The 18,347-nt window shown below is 38.3% G+C and overlaps 1 protein-coding gene across 1 annotated transcript; it reads left to right on the plus strand.

Annotated features, from left to right (window-relative positions):
* Positions 1–13,167: 13,167 nt before the first annotated feature.
* On the plus strand, positions 13,168–17,183 carry LOC119998728 (ADP-ribosylation factor GTPase-activating protein AGD7-like). The gene is made up of 4 exons (XM_038846110.1): positions 13,168–14,218; positions 14,321–14,398; positions 15,983–16,495; positions 16,706–17,183. Exons 1-3 carry the CDS (start codon positions 13,424–13,426, stop codon positions 16,481–16,483), a joined length of 1,374 nt encoding a protein of 457 aa, XP_038702038.1. The 5' UTR covers positions 13,168–13,423; the 3' UTR covers positions 16,484–16,495; positions 16,706–17,183.
* The last annotated feature ends 1,164 nt before the right edge of the window (positions 17,184–18,347 follow it).

Consider the following 18,347-nt stretch of genomic DNA (forward strand, 5'->3'; position numbering starts at 1 on the left):
AAAAACTTAATGAATCAAGCACAAACACCTTTAAATTTTGCTCGACTCAATGCAGTTGGTGTCGTGCGGAACTAGCAAAAAAAAGTCCACATTCAATATGATTAGTAAATAACTAATGCAGAAAAGTAGATAAATCGAAGGGAGAAGTAACGATTTGGCCCTAGTACTTTCAAAAATGGGTTAACTAAGCACCGCAACTTATTTTCGTGTCAAAGATGCCCTCCTACTTTGGACAATGGACCACGTTAGCCTTTCTGTCCCATTTTTCATTAAAACATGCTGACATGGATATAATTTGCTGACATAGCTTTAGTTCAAGTAAAAATAAAAAATTGGTGTAAAATTAAACTTTTTTACAAAAATAGAAATAAACACTTATGTAGGGAAACTTGGTTTGAGAACCCTAGAAACATACTACGCCATTCTCCTTCTTTGTTCTTCTTCGGTCAATTAGTTGCAAAGGTCTTCTTAACTCCCACTTTTTCAAGTACGATTCTTCTCTCATCTCTCACTTCAGTCAATCAATTGTAGGTTTCAAATAAGGCTATATTTTTTTGTGTTTCGAATTTCGATCTTGCTTCGAAATACGATGATGGGTTTGAATGATATCTTCCATTACTCTATCTTTTTCACTTAATGAGTTTCGATTTTGGAGACCCATTCAAAATCGAAAAATATGAACCCTAATTTTAGGGATTTCATTTTTTTGTTGATTCCGAGGTTTTGATTTTCAATTGATTTTGTTGTATAGAGATTGAAATGGTGAAAAAATCTAGAGCTAGTAGAAGGGCAAAGCCAATTTCAACGCATGAAGAATTTTTCCCTGACGCTAGCAGTGATGGTAACAGTGATTTAGAAGATGAAGAATTCCTCCTTGAAGATAATTCTTCGAAGGATGATGAAGAAGTTCTGGAAGCGAGAGAGAATGTGAAAAATTGCTATAGATGGTGGAAATCAATGGCTTTACTAAATGAAAGTGACAAAGAAGATGATAATATCGTTGGAGCTGCTGCTACTGAGCATTTTATTGTGGATACATGGGATACTGAACCAGGTGATGTTGAAAAGGATGATAGTAATGTTGAATTAGATGTTGATGCAGCCGATGCTGAATTGGATACTGGCGGAGAGTCAGATGGTCTATGCAGTGATTATTTCAATTCATTTGATCCTGGTAGCTATAGAGATAACACTAATGAAGACATGGACTGAAGAGATGATGTAGTCTGAAAGAAGAGCAGATTCCCAAGATTCAAACAGCATATAGGTATCCCTAACTTTGAACTCAGTATGTTGTTTGATAGCAATGAAGAATTCAAAGAATCTGTTACGACCTATGCAATAAAGACTAGGCATGACATACGTTTTACCAAGAATGAACCTAGTAGGTGTAGAGCTAATTGTTTTTTTTGGGGGGGCGGGGTTGACTATCCATGGCATATTTTTGCATCCTATAACAAAGACATTGATGGTTTCCAAATTAAGACTTATGTTGTTGAACACACTTGTGAGCCTAAAAAGGGTTTGAAGAGGTTAACCACTAAGTTTTTGGTGTCTAAGTTTAATGACTTAGTTGCTGCACACCCCGATATTAAGATTAGATACTTGAAGCCCTTTATGCACCCGAACCATCCAACCGAACCTCCAAACTCACCTCCAATAATCAACCAGTTGTAGCTCATCATTCTGAAGCATTTACAAGCTCCAGAATATTCAGAACACCGATAAATACTTGAGAATGTCAAATATTAGGCACAAGAGTCCCGATCATATGGAGCACCCTCTTAACCCAAAAATCACATATTCTTAACCCAAAATCACATATACATAATTCCGGCACAAGAGTCCTGATCACACGGAGCACCTTAAACCTGATCACACGGAGAATCGTCTTGGCCCGAATACCATAGTAACCCCCAATCCACCAACACCTAATGTGAAACACCCGAGTCCATACCCGGTGATTCACCATGCCACTAATAATGTACAAAAATAAATGCAATGTCCACATACATCAACATTTCATGAACAGTATTTTCAAAAATGTCAATCAAGTTTGACATTTCCAAGGTTTAATGTACAATGAATAATCAATTATAGAGATAGCAAATAATAGGAATAAAATAGGGGCTCGGCCCTCTTTGGAACAAACAAAGAGCAATCCAAATGAACTTACTAAACCAAACAATAATATGATATCCAAGAAGAGGAAATTCAAGGTACTTTTACAGGATTTGAAGAATCCAACAAAAATGGGGAAAATCCCTATCTCAAAGCGAATTGTAAGCCCTTACCACAAAAACAACGTATACCCCGTGTAAATTCACTAACCTATTCAATGAAATAAACTCCATCAATATTTCAATGTTGACCAATCACTCAAGTCTTATATTCCATACACTAAACTCCAACCCATTTCTTAGAAATCCACATTCTACCTTAATTCAATGGTTAAACAATTGAAATTCTATCACAATAGTGTTTTCATCCCGACCCAATCTTAATTAGAACAATTTGAGTCAAGAAACCTTACCTTGAAACTTGTTAGTTTTACCAACTCAAGAATTCCAAGCCTCCTCTTGAATTGGTTCAAGAACCACACTTGAATCTAGTAATGTAAGAAGATTAGAACCTAATTTTGAGTTATTGAACAAAGAAAAACTCTTACTGAATCTAAATCCCCAAAACCCATTAAACCCACAAACCCTAGGTTCAAAAATTACCTTAATCCTTCTCTTTTCTTTTAGAAAATTAAAGTATGTGTGTGACTCCACCTAAAAATGACCCTTGCCGGCTGGAAAACTCGCTGGAAGTGGTTGTCGTGGTGTGATTGTTGCAGAAGAAAAGAAAGTCTTTAACTTTTCATTTGAAACAACAACACTCGGGTGAGGGCTGTGATGCGCCCTCAGCCATTTATGTTTTTTTTTTTGCTGTTATTTTTTTAAAATCATTCATTTTTTTCTTTAAGCCCTTATGACATTCTAATTTCACCCCACAACTTTTATTCTTTTCATAACTAAGTACCATTCATTCAAATTTTTTTATTTTCGGACGGGGTATTACAAAATCGCATCCTCACCGGTTTGCTTCGAGAAATATCAACGACTGCCTCCCAGGATAGAATGGCCTTAGCTCTGCACGGAATGGAAGCTTCACACCGGACAACTTGCGGAAACAACAACGGCACCTCTCAACTCTCTCAATGTATGCAAATGCTTTGTGCTTTTTCGGTGTGATTTGTGAATGGTATAGAGGCCTCTATTTATAGTGTTTGGGAGGAAGAAAGGATTGGAACAAAATGGATTGGAAAGTAATCTACACGAAATGGATTGAGAATAATCATAAATAGATAAATTAATATCTATTTAAAATAATAAAAAAGATAATAATTATCCATTTGTTGCAACAATTCTTAAACAGATAAAATCTGTTTAATTCTCAATTATCTATTTGCAAGGGGTTGGGCTGGGCTTGAAGCTCGCTGGCCTGTGGGCCAAAAAGGAAGACTTGGACTGGGCTTGAAGCCCATTGGTCTATGGTCCAACAAGAAAGACACTCTTTATTTCTTAAGCTTGGTCATGCCCAAATGCTCACTTTGAAGCAACATTTCATTCACTTTACTCATGGCTTTGAACAAGTGAATACACATAATTATTCTCCACATGAAAACTCTATATATTCATGTTTAGTTCCAACTTATCCATTAATTAGGATCTTAAGTAAACTCATGGTCAAAGACATGAATTTCGAACACCTACTTCACTTGTCTCTACACATTCTTAGCCCTTGGATCAATCTTCAATCTCTCAACCTTGGCCTTCCATTCATGACTCAATCTTTGCCCTTGACATATTTGAATCAACAAATCCTAGCCATAGGATTTCTAGCTGTTGCCCACTTCTCCAAAGGTGAGAGTTTGACACATTTTGATATCAACCATTAGATCTACATGTACTTGCAAATCTTGACCATTCATACTCTCTTTAATTCTCAGCCATGGATGCAAATTGTACTATGTCATCTTGTCCCTTCATTTTGGCTCCAAGAATCAAGTAAGATCTTCTTTTACTAAGTCTTGTTTGGTTGCATCAAAGAAATCCGCAATAATGCTCAAGTCTTAAATAAGAGAATGCCAAACAAGAAATATAGGTGATGTGGCATCTTCTCCTACAAGCATTTTCCCTCTCTTATTTCTCTTCAAAGTCACGAAAATGTGTCGCTACACAATGTCTGATTGATATCAATCGCAATTCTTCTCGGCCATGGAACTACAACTTTGATTCACCACTATCTGATCGATCGCAGTGTAGGGACGATTGATCGACATTTGACTCGGGTGAGCAATCTCTATTTCTTATATTTTCACCCAATAAACGTGAGCCAAGACTTGCCCTAGCTGGTATGCATCTTTCTTGAACAGACTTAGTCCAATGCTTCACATGGATCCAAGTAATTGTATCAGCCCTTTGCACTAATAACAAATTCAACTCTGACACCATTTATTAGCCTTCTAAAGGTCTTGCATGGTCGAAGTTCCAGCTACTCAAATGACATTACATGGTCCAATTTGTCACACACTTAGCACAGTTGCACTCTTCACTTGATAAATATCAATTGTATCTCCATGAAGTTCATAACCAATAGCCTCAAGGCTGGATTCATTCAACTTGATCAAATGTCTTAGTGGAAAGTTTAATAATTTGAACAATTCAAATCGTTCCCTTTCTCATTCATCAAGGTTGTATATAAGTACATGTTTGTGAAACCACTTCCTATGGTTGTTGTGATTACAGATAATGATTAAACTTATCTCTAGTTACAACTACATGTACAACAAATTGATAACATACAAATACACTATAGAGATAGCTCACCAACTTGATAACTTCAACTTAGTTAACTCTATTATGCCCCCTCAAGACTTATGCGAGGTAGCGGCTTAGAGAGTGCATCAGTCAGTTGGTCTGAAGACAAGACATGAGCAACCCCTAGAGAACCTCTTTGAACATGGTCTCTAATAAAATGAAAATTAATGGCAACATGTTTCATACGTGAATGAAAGACTGGATTAGAGCTTAGTTGAGTTGCCCCAACATTATCGCAATAAATCACTAGACATTTAGGCAAATTAACTCCAAGATCAGTTAAAAGATAGCAAATCCAATTAACTTCCACGACTGTGTAAGCCATTGATCTATACTCAACTTTTGTTGAAGAGTGGGCCACTGCACGTTGTTTCTTTGAACTCCAACATGGGCACTAGTAGATAACATAATGTGTGCCTTGTAAGGATACAATTGTAAGAAAAAATTTCGGTAGAGCTGGATTCCGTCATTATATGTGCCTTGTAGATAACGTAATAGCCGTTTGACAAATGACCAATGTTCAGTAGTGGGGCAATGCATGAATTGTGAGAGTTTGTTTACCACAAAAGCGGTGTCTAGTCGCGTAATAAGACGATATTGTAAACTGCCAACAATTGCTCGATATTCAGTGGGATCAGTGAGTGAAGTACCTGAGTTCAAGTGGAGTGTAGGACTTGTAGGCATGGGAGTGAGAACTGGTTTGGCATCCATCATGTGAGTGTGAGTGAGAATGTCCAAAATATATCGTCTCTGTGACAACAGTAAGCAACAAACTTATCAACCATTGTAGTGTCATCACCAGTGACAATCAAATCATCAACATACACGACGAGATAGACAATATGACCGTTAGTATTGAGAACAGAGAGAGAGGTATCAGCATGTGAGTTCTTGAAACCAGAGCATATGAGGAAGGTACGAAGTTTATGATACCAGGCTCGGGGGGCTTGTTTGAGGCCATATATTGCTTTTCAAGTTTGCACACATGAGATGGATTATCTTTATCAATAAATCCTGGGGGTTGAGTCATAAAAACATGCTCTGATAAGGTGCCTTGTAGGAATGTGTTGTTGACTTCTAGTTGTCGAAGAGACTAACCACGAGTCAGGGCTATAGTGAGAACAACACGGATAGTGGTTGGTTTGACAACCGAACTGAATGTGTCATGGTAGTCTACTCCCGGACGTTGATGAAATCCTTTAGCCACCAAACGTGCTTTGTACCTATCAATAGAGCCATCATATTTGCATTTAGTCCAAAAATACACTTACATCCAATGATATTTTGACTTGGATCCGGTGGTACTAGAACCCATGTGCCATTATGTTGGGTCTAAATTAACCTTACTAGCAAGTGCACTAGTCGGCGACTACAGCATAATGATAAGCAAGGGTCGAATCCACAGGGACGGAGTTATGTCTAATCCAAATGTATACTTGTATGTATGTATGGACAATGCAAAAGAGTAAAGTTTCACTCAAGTTTGTTTTGTTTAGCAATTGAACTAAAGACAAGCAAATAGTAAAGTGTTTTTGGGATTTTCTTGGAATAAGGTTGCAAATTACACTAATGCAACTATCACTAATGCAACTAATATGAATGAGATGAGTTAATGAATATGAGATGAACACCAAGGCTTCGGATTCCCCCTTGGGAAATGACTTGCAAAGAGACCAATTCACACACATATTTGCTAATTCGGGCATAACAAATCCGTACCTAAGTCAGTTTTAACGCACTTAAGCCAAATCTCCCTAAAATCGATTACTAGCCATCTTATTGGTCTAGGCCGGATATTCCTAAATACAATCTAGCCATCTTATTGGTCTAAACATGCAAAGGAATTCATGAAGTTCCATGGAGATTATGATTCATATAAATTGTCACCTAATTAAAGGGAGACACATTCATAATCAAGAGTTTCAAGAAGCATAATCTACTTGACATATTACCGTCTAAGCAAATTCTTCAAACAATTTCATCCAACAACCTAAAGTGTTGACCAAACACAACAAGCATGAAGAAATTGCAATCAAGCATAGAAACACAAGATTTATACCCAAATCAACTCATATATATGTAAATCAAGTCATACACAAAGTCATCAAACCCAAGGCTTCATCCTAGCCTTGACAAAAGTGGTTTAGTTACACATAGAGAGAGAAAAACAAAGAGAGAGAAGAGAGTGGCATGAATAAACCCCAAATATTGAGATAATCCAAGTTGGGTTGAAGAATTCCTCCTCCAAGCTCCAAGAATCCCTTTTCCCCCTGTTTTTGCTCTCCAGAAAGTCTATTCCAAGTGTCAAAAGTGTCTGGCGGCTAGGGCAAATCGCGAATTAAAGCTGGCCCAAAAGCTGTTTTGTGCGCCTAGGCGTGTGCCTAGGTGCAAGCTCATATTTTCGGTTCCCCTTCAAATCAATGCTCCCTGGACTGGGCGGATGAAATTGTTCTGGGCGTGCATAAATGGTGCGCCTATTTGCACCCGCCTAGGCATGAGCCTAGGCACACTTCTTCACCAAAATCTTTGGATCTGCCCTAGGAAACTTCAAATGATCATAACTTCTTCATATAATCTCTGATTTGAGTTATTTTTGAGTCTACGGAAAGCTTGAGATGTCTAGTTTCTAATTCCTTTTGTTTCACTCAATTATGATAACTTTTGAGAAAGTTATGACCATTTGAACACACAAAGATCGGTAGACATTTTCTCCAATTCAGCCCCTTTTCTGTCGCTTTTCATTCCAATCCACAATCAACCTATCAAAATACAAATCAACACATAACCACACTAATTATTTATCAAAAGGAAGCGTAAGAGGGGGAGATTTAGACCAAAAAAATAAGTATTATCATACCTATCACATTACAAACTAAGGCATGAAATTCAGCGGACATGGCTTGTCGCCACTGTGGAATTTTGATGGCTTGACTCACTGTGGTAGGTTCCAGGTCAATGGGGAGATGAGCATGTAGGGACATTTTCTGGCTTGGTTTGTGAATGTTGCTTTTGGCTTTGGTGACCATTGGGTGAGTGTTGTTTGAGAGTGGTAGAGGGGGTGAATGAGGAGGTGGTTCAAGGGAAGATATATGTGATGACTTAGGTTGGTTGGAAGGTGATTGGGTGGGGGTAGTTGGGTTGGTTGTTTGAGTTGTAGTGTTGGGTAATAGGGAGGGTTCGATTGTTATGGAAGTTGGGGAAGTTGTTGATTGGTTTGCATGGGCTGTAGAGGTTGGTAGTATGTAAGGTTCAGGTGGTATGAAGTGTGAATGATCCTCAACTGGGTCACGTTGGAGAGATTCCACTTCGGTTGGAGGAGTGAGAGACGGCGTCGGAGTGGGAGTTGTAACTTTGAGTGGTGGTGGGATCCAAGTGGTAATGGTGCTAGATTGTGGTGAGAGAATAGTACTCGGGAGTGAGGCAAAAGGAAAGATGGTTTCAATGAATTTCACATGATGGGAGATATATATTTTGGAGGTGGTGGGATCAAAGCAATACTACACACTTTGCATGAGAGAGTAACCCATGAAGACATAGGGTTTGGAACGTGGGTCTAGTTTGTGAGCGGTGTAAGGGCGGAGCCAGGGGTAACATAACAGCCAAAGACCTTTAATTTGGAGTAGTTTGGAAGGGTGCCAAAGATAGAAGCAAACGGTGAAGAGAAGTTGAGTGTGGGAGTGGGCATCCGATTAATGAGATAAATGGCTGTGGCAAATGCATGTGACCAATATAGGAGAGGAATGGGGGCATGAGTTAAGAGTGATAAACCCGTCTCAACTATATGAAGATGACGACGGTCGGAAGAATAGTTGTGTTCAAGTGTGTGGGGGTGGAGTAGTGGGATGGGAGATGTCATTGGTGGCAAAAAAATTTGTGAAAGCTACATACTCACCACCATTGTTTGAGTAAAGAGTCTTGATGGTTTTGTTAAAGAATTTTTCTGTGATGGCCTTAAATCTAATCAAAACATCCTTCACGTCAGACTTGTGTTTAAGAGGATAAAACCAAATGTATTTAGTGAAGTGGTCAATGAAAATGACATAGTATTTGAAGCCATCATAAGACAGTAAAGGTGATGTCCACATATCTGAGACAAAGCAAATGAAAATCCTAGGGAATGTTGCAAAGCAATATGCTTAAGAATCGGAAAGGCTGGGTGCCCTAATCTGTTGTGCCATGTAGAGAGAGATGTCCTTATGCTAGAGAAGGCTAGTAGTGGTGGTGAGGCCGGCCACTCATACACTTTGTCTTTAGTGGGTCCCTGAAGCATTGTTGTCCCTGTGCGAAAATCCTTCACAAGAAAAGTAGAGGGTAAGAATTCAACGGAAACATTATTAGTGGTGCAAAATTGAGAAATGGAAATTAAATTTTTTTTCATGCTAGGTACACAAAGGACATTATCTAGGGGAAAATTAGAGAGAGGAGTATGTAGTTTTGTAGAACCAATATGTGTAATGGGGAGTCCAGATCCATCTCCAATTAGAATGTCATCTGAGCCTGCATACAGGGCATGCAGGGAGAGATTGTTTAAGTCTATCGTCACATGATGGGAGACACCACTGTCCATGAGCCAGGAAGTGGAGTTGGGGTCAGTAGCTGCATAATGGGCTCTCAATTACCATGGGGTAGTAGCACTAATGGAGGATTATATTGGCACAAGGCAAAATGAAGGGCAACGTTTGGCAGTATGGCCCTGAACTCGACAGACTTGACAAAAGCCCAGTTAAGGGCGTGAGGGACGATCACCACGAGTGGTGTTTGGGCTGCCAGTTTTTGGTTTTCGACCAGAATATGGTGGTGGTGAGGGATTCCAATTGTTGGTGGTAGGGTTGTGGGATTGGCCGAGGCTGGGAAAGAGGAGATTGCTATAATTGCTTCCAAGGAAGCCTCAAAATTAAGTAACTTCTCATGAAGCTCTTCAAATGTGATAGAGAAGTCACAAGCTTGGATCACACGGACCAACTCCTTATATTCATCACCGGGGCCATCAAGTCTTTTCTCAGTTAAATCATCATCATCAACAGGGAGCACCAAGGAGAGCAAGTTCATCAGCCCGCGCTTTGACTTATTGCATAAATTCTATCACACTGAGTGAATCTTTGGTGAGCTTTTTGAGTTGGGTTTTCACTTGCTTGATTCGGTCATGGGAAGGCTTGTCATATGTGTTGGCTAGGGTGTCCCATGCAGCACAGGAGGTTTTGGCTTGAGCGATAAATGGTATGATGGTGGGAGAGAAGGAGCCAATAATGCCATTGAGGATCAGTTGATCTTGTCTGGTCCAGATGGTGTGATTGAGATTGGTTTGAGTGGTGTTATTTTGAGTGATGGTTGCTGGTGGGCAAGGTTTGGATCCATCAACATAACCACGGAGGTCATAGCCAATGAATAAAGTTTGGAACTGCAATTTCCAAGAAACATAATTGCTGGAAGTGAGTTTGAGAGGGGTTTGGGCAGCATTATTAATATTGATAAGAGTATTGTGGGATTCATTGGTGTTGTGGATGGTAGCTATGGTTGTAGCTCCGGTTGTGGAGGAGGTGTTTGAGATGTCCGTGGATATGATTTCTATGTAGGAATATCAAGAGAAAAGGAGAGAGAAGAGTAGAGGATTTTAGCTGGAGATCACACCTGCTCCGATACCATAATAATTTGAACAATTCAAATCATTCCCTTTTTCATTCATCAGGGTTGTATATAAGTACATGTTCGTGAAATCACTTCCTATGGTTGTTATGATTACAAATAATGATTAAACTTATCTCTAGTTACAACTACATGTACAACAACTTGATGACATACAACTACACAATCGGGATAACTTACCAACTTGATAACTTCAACTCAGTTAACTCTATCAAAGTTGACGAATATAAGATTTTTCATAGTTTCCTAGAGTTTCAAGCTCATTCTTTGAAATTAGATTTCAATTCTCTTGAACATACTGAATTCTGAGTTATATGAGACTACAATAATGATTAACCTACAAAGAAATAGGAGGTAGAAATCCCCAATTGCATGTAAACTCAAACAGCTTCATATGAAGCACATACGTTAATTATATTAAAAAAGCAACCCAGCAATTCAGATTACTGCATGATAAATTATTTTATACATATTAGAATTCCCATATAGAATTTCATAACAATCGGAAATCATTTGGTCACTCAACCAAGCAAATAGGTCACTAATAGTAAAAACCAATAAATTCTAAGTGTAACCTTACTGCCATTTTACAAACTCAGTGTAAATGACATTTTCTCTTGAAATTTCCTTAATCAAATATGTTCATAATGATGAAACTAAGATGCACACAAATTTTCATTTAAATCGGAGTTCATTTGGTTCACCACGTTTACAAAGAACACATATGCACAAAATTAAGTTAAACTTAGTTTTGGCGGAAATTAAGCATATGACCATATATATATATGTGATGCACTTATTTTCTCATGATTATAGTTCTAGAACATATATTAGACCCTCATATGCATGTGGTTCAAGTTTCAAGTCCTTTGGACCTAAGTTGGTTAAAATATGATAATTGGATAATTGATGTCCATTCTAGTTCATTTATAAAATTGAATTTTGGGCATATATTCAAGCATGTATATATGTCAAATTCATGTAGAATTAGGTAAAAACCTCACTTCAAGCATGTGAACATGTAAGATAATCAATAAAATATGTTCATTTAAATTAAATTTACATAAATCAAATATTGCTTTAATGTTTTAATGTCATTTACAAATGATTTAATATCATCAAAATTATACATGTAGAACCATAGGTCCAACAGTATATTCATCAACTACACTAAATTAAAATCACAATAAAAGACTGAAATATTCCTAACCAACATTAAAAACACGACTAGTTTTAGGATATTTTGGTCCATACAATTAATACATCATTACCTCTATAAATACAACATTACACTCCACCATTTCTCACATCCCTCATTACTATAATTTATCTCTAATCCTTTCAATACTCACCAATTCTCTCAATATTCTCTAATATTTTCAATACTTACATTGTTTTAATTCTCGAATTCCCAACATTTTGAAATCAAATATTCAAAGTTGCTTTGATTGTCCAGTTAAATTTATGTTTTTATCTTATGTGTTTGTTGTCTTCTACTTTGGACAGGAGACCTCACAATTCTAGCTCTCGAGAACAAGAGTTTTGTGGATATGGATGTTGGATTTGTAGGTGTGATAGGGCTTGCTATCAGCCCAAAGGATCTGATAGGATGGTTTGTACGATTCTGCATCGAATCTAACCTTTGTACCAAACGGACTGTGCGCAGTTAGAGAACACAAGTTGTTGGCTCGAGGTTTGCCTTGTTGGGAAAAGGACTTAAAATGCTTGGAGTGTCAATTTGGAAAAAAACAGAAGACTAATCACCGGAATGAAAAGAGTGCATATTGGAATGAAATGAAAAACAACGCATTGCGGGAATGCATCAGGATCTTCATTGAAAATGGATACATCCTGGGATATAGGCGTGCTTTACAAGCTTAAAATAAAATATAGACGCGGGGGCTTTTGGAAAAGTAAATCTAAGTACTAGTTGGCACAGAGGCATGCTAAATAAAAAGATAAGTGGCCGGAGCCATGTCTAAGAAAGCAAATAAAGAATTGAAGACGCTGAGTCTATGTTTGACGCGGGGTGGTTTGCTGTTTCTTCCTCTTCTTTTATAGTGCTAAGAGATGAGCACTTCTTCTGTTCTTCTTCAAGGATATCTCGTGGGACATCAGGGGAATCGTGGTAAGACCACTCTCTTACTGCTTGCTGGAGTGACTAGGTTAGTGGGCTCTATAACTGGAACTTTCTCCTGAATGTGGGAATAATGGCAATGTACTTCTGGTCGTGTTGCTTCTTTATGGAGGAAATAGACTCTCTTGAAAGTTGTGTGGCAGCTTATGCTTCGCGAGTTTTCAGGTTTCATGGACGAAAACATGGGAACATGGTCCATGACTATCATTTTGTTGCTTCTTCTGCACGAAAGATCATGTGAAAATGGATACTTTTGAGTGGTATAGGACGAACATGGCTTGCACTTCATAGAGACGTGTTTCAGCTAGAAACATAATAAATATGTAAATATATATTCGTCATTCTAAACAATGATATATATAAATATGTAAATAAAAAAATAGTGAAAACGAATTTTGTGGTGTAAATAAAAATCTTCAATCTGAAAAGAAAAAAAGAAAAAGCGCCACCCTGTCGCGCAAAGCCGGAGCCTTGGGCACTTAGCGGGCCGACTATATATTTTGATATTCATGTGCCATGCCGGGTCAGCCCGTGAATCTAACTAAGCGGCTCGGCACGGCCCACGAATCTCGAAGGCCGACTTCGGATCGTGCAGGTCTCTGTCTTCCCCGCGACATCCGATATAGGCATAGAGATATCCTTTTAAATCTTTGAAATCTGATTTTCTTTTTATTCTCTCTTTCCGACCAATTCTTACTCTACTTTCTTTATTATCATACGATCCAAGCGTTTTGTTTAGAGAATCCGGTTGAGATAGATCGAATCGGATCCATTCCCAATGGCGGCAGCGAATAGGCTTCGGATGCTCCAGTCACAGCCTACCAACAAGATCTGCGTGGATTGCTCCCAGAAGAATCCGCAATGGGCTTCAGTATCTTACGGGGTGTTCATGTGCCTTGAATGCTCCGGCAAGCATCGGGGCCTAGGGGTTCACATCTCTTTTGTCCGATCTGTCACCATGGACTCCTGGTCCGAGATCCAGATAAAGAAAATGGAGGCCGGTGGCAACGAGCGGCTGAACGCGTTTTTGGCACAGTATGGCATCCCCAAGGAAACCGATATCGTCGCCAAGTACAATACAAACGCTGCAAGTATATATCGCGACCGTATCCTTGCCCTAGCCGAAGGTCGATCTTGGAGGGATCCACCCGTCGTCAAGGAGGTAATTGGTGGCAGCAAAAAGAAGCCACCGTTGGCACAGAGTGGCGCCAAGGGTGGTTATCAAGGGAATAACGCCGGATGGGACAGCTGGGACAATGACGACGGGTTTAGATCTTCCAGTGACATGAGAAGGAACCAATCGGCGAGTGATTTTAGAGACGGGAAAGGCGGCGGTGCAGCGGGAGGCGTGCCTGTAAGGTCAAAGTCCACCGAGGATATATACACTCGTTCACAATTGGAGGCATCTGCAGCGAATAAGGATAGCTTTTTCGCTAGGAAGATTGTCGAGAATGAAAGCCGCCCCGACGGGATCCCACCCTCTCAAGGTGGCAAATATGTCGGATTCGGATCGAGCCCAGCGCCTCAGCCGAGGAATGATTCGTCTGGGGATATGCTCTCTGCTGTTTCACAGGTGACTCGTGCATCCGGAATTGCATGACATAACCAGTTTTGATATGCCCTGTTTCTTTTCCCTGTATAAAAGTCTTCTGTATATCTTCTGTTACTTCTGCAGGGATTTGGTAGGTTATCTGTGGTTGCCCAGCAGGCAGCCAATGTTGTCCACGCAGGAACAATGGAGCTCACCTCCAAGGTATTCCGATTCCAATTTTAATTGCCTTTTCAAAGGTATGTTGAATACCAGTTAACTACACGAGTTTATAAATTTGCTTTAATTACCATACCGTCTTTTTATGCAATTTTGGGCTCTGTTTTGATAATTATATTATTAGATTCTCTCGAATGCTCTGCATTAAGCAGTATGTATGAAGTCACTGCGTTGAGGAAATAGTTTTGTTATGAGCTAGTGATTTTTCTGCAGTGGCTGCCTAGAATTTAATCAGATATGCTGAATGTAATTTACTTGGCTTGGTGCTATAAGGAATTTATTATACTGACTTGCAAGTAGGCCGTTGAACTATTGGATTATTTATTAACTTTACTGGTTACATATGTACTCCGGCTTCAGATACCTGATATTGGTCTTTCTGCAATTTCACCACAATCAATATTTTTGTCCTCATTAGTAATCTATTTAGAATAGTGTCCTCAGTGTAGTGTTGCTTGGATTGGAAATTTTGTCAAGGTATTGTTGACCTTAGGATGAGTTTAATGATAGCGGCTGATTATGGTTGAGTATTGAAAGAAGAGTGTCATGTTTCTGTTTGCTTAGACAGAGCATTGAGTATACAAGGAATCTATTCCCTTGTGCATCCCATATCATCTTGACCTGAGTTAGAAAGCAACTTTAGAAGCTAAAATAGGATTAGGATGACGGTTGGATTATGGAGTGGGAGTGTAGAGAAAGATTAGATCTCTTTTTGATGAGTGAGCATGTAATATCACTTTTTGGGTTGACATTTGACAAAACTAAATAGATTGTTTTTGGAGGGATATTCAGTACCCCTCAGCTACCACGAGAGAAGCAGCTAAATAGATTTTTCATTTTTTCTTGGCTAGGTATAATGGTACCAAGTTGGAAGTGAATATGCTAATTACAATTGAGTATGGTTTCTGGGACTTTCTTTTTAATAGTGATGCCATGAATTTAGAGTTATAGTAATACCCTTCCACTACAACTTGGTTTGAAAGCTTTATTCTCCATAGCATTGTTAGTATTTGAAATCTTTTCGGTTGTCTAAGTGACTACTCATGCCATGTCATGCTCTTGTCTTCTTCTTAAACCCTATTACACAGCCAGATCTTACTTCTGCTGCGTCCATCTTATCACATATATTATATGTGACCACACCATATGAACGTGACCAATTATTGATTAAATCTTTGTTCCTACTCACTCCGCATCCTAACTGATGGACTTGGTAAAAAAATTTACTCATATCCTGCATTTTGTGCTAGACAATTTTTTTGATCTTGCTGTCTTTATTCCTAGAAAGTTTAATCATGTCTTTGGTTCATTTTCAGAATTCCTTTAGTGTCTTTGGTAACATTTAGTAACTTTTGTTTTTGTTTTACTATTCAAACAAAGAGATCAATTCATTTAGTGTTTTTTTGTCTACTTTCTTTTTTCTTCTATTTTTCTTCTTGTATTTTCACTTTGAACATCTTGTAAAAGATTGTTCCTTAACTTGTTCTTGTTGTAGCAGCAATCATGAGATTGCCAAATTTGAAACTCAGTAATTAATGAGCATTAATAATTTTTTTTTTCTTTTTGTAGGTGAAGGAAGGTGGCTATGATCACAAGATGAATGAAACTGTTAACGTCGTCACTGCAAAAACAACAGAGATTGGACAAAGGACATGGGGCATTATGAAAGGGGTCATGGCAATGGCCTCTCAAAAGGTTGAGGAGTACACTAAAGAAGGCATGAACTGGAAGGCTGATAAGTGGCAACAGAATGATGGTGAGAGAAATGGATACTATCAGGAATTTAAACAGGAAAACAAAAGCCGGAATTCTCCTGTCGGTGGACAGTCCTCATTGAGTGGGCATGATATCTCTCATAGCTCAAGCTCTTGGGATGATTGGGACACTAAAGATAAGAAGGAAAGTACTGCTGGAAAAGGGGTGGCTTCACAAAATAGTGATAGTTGGGCTGGCTGGGATGATGCGAAAGATGATGGGTTTGATAACTTCTACCAGAGCGCCTCCGACAAGAAGGCTGTTGGCCAGAATGGAAAATCTGATGACACATGGACAGGAGGGGGCTTCCTTTAGTTGAACATTTTTGTAAGTTCAGTATATTATGATTTATGATTAGCTCCTTTATTTTCATTCTTAAAAGCTTTATGGGATTTTTGGGAAGTGCCTATTGTATCTGTTCAATGTTGACACCTCAATGCTTTCATTTTTTTTTTCTGTTTTCATTGAGTTTTCAGTGAACTTAAATCATTTTTCAATTTTAACATTTATTAAAATTGTGATCATATGAATGGCCAGGTAGAATAACAACTTATACTCTTCTGGAAGCACTTGTGTACCCAAAAATGGCAGTTAATATTCAAATTGATGTCTTGCCGGCTAGGATGATGCCAAAGATGATGGAACTGAACTTCTGTCAGACAGCTTACAAAGATTTTGTTCGTTCCTTACTGAAAATCATATGGAGGGAACAGATGCTTTTATTGAGGTTGGTACCTTTTTGGCAGTCCGTACTTCTAACCATTCACATGCAGACTTCTGAAGGAGTTTTCTTGTGGAGGTCTCTGCTTATTTAGGGTAGTTTATATATGTTAGACTTTGAAATGGGAGGGCGATTTGCTCAATCAAACTACTTATATTTATATTTGTGAGCGTGAAAAGCATTATTTGTTACAAAGAACTGAAATTTCTTTGAATTTGTAAGGACTAGTGACCTTTTTCTTGATTGTCTGATTTGTGTGATCAATGTTGTTATTTTGTGTATTGTCAAATTGCTAAAATGACTTCTTATTTTTGAAAACTCATCACTACTTTCTTTTCTCACCCAAGTGACCTTTAACTGATTTACACTTTCAGGTTTGAGTTACAGATTAGAACCGCATTTTTTGGTCTAGGTTTGAATACTGGTTTTATGATACAGTCGCCGGGTTGCAGAGTTGGCATTTGGTTTACTGCTCTATTGGTATTTTAAATAGATGCCTAGATATCTTTGATGTGGTAGCCTCTTATGCATGGCTTATAAAATTGTTATGTTTTACTACCAGCAGATAGAAGAGAATGACATTGTCTGATGAATCTAGAATGTCCCCCAGAGGTCCCAGTTCAGAATTCTCAGCCTCATGATCTGCCAGTCGCCCTGCTATGGCAGGCTGTATTCCCTGTTCTGACCTATGTTGAGTACATCTTCTGAGTTTTTCTATTACCACCTCTGCATATAATAAAGTTGTTCTGTTGAATCTTCTCTTGAACTCTGCCCCTGCATCCACGTCCATCTCTTGACAAAGTTCCCAACACTACGAGTGTTATTTTGGAACTCAGAAGAGTATAGAGAGAGTTTTCCCTTCTCGACATTCATTAGTCCAATACATTCATTCAAAAAAATCTTACTAGGGTCACAGGACACTTGTGCTGTTCTGTCATTTTGCCCCAAACTCGATATTGTGCTTGGATTGAGTGATTTGTGCTTGGATTGAGTGATTTGGGGAGGAGGAAAAATATTTTTTTATTTTTCATGTTTGGATAGATAAAATGAGAAGAAAATTAGTTTAATTTATTAAATTATACTTATTTTTATGTTAAGTATTATTTAGAAGGGTAAAATAGGTTTTTAATTCATAAGCAACTTAATTAGGCACCGTTTGGTAGACCATTTCTGAGGCAATATATGTTGGTAAAGGCAATGAGTGTGTTTGGCTAACACTTTTAGTTCGTATTTATTCTACTAAGACATGGCCAAACGATAATTATGAGACACAAAATCCGAGTCATTTTTTGTAGTATTTTATGCTACTTTCAAAATGCTATCAATTTGAACAATTTTTGCAATATTTCCATTTATATTTCTTTTATATCCTTAGTATTTCATTGTCATTCCGATTCTACTCTCCACCCCATTAATTTATAAATTATCTTTATCTTTATTTACAAATTAATTAATTAT

The sequence above is a fragment of the Tripterygium wilfordii genome, chromosome 5, assembly GCF_013401445.1.
Source record: "Tripterygium wilfordii isolate XIE 37 chromosome 5, ASM1340144v1, whole genome shotgun sequence".
NCBI lineage: Eukaryota > Viridiplantae > Streptophyta > Magnoliopsida > Celastrales > Celastraceae > Tripterygium > Tripterygium wilfordii.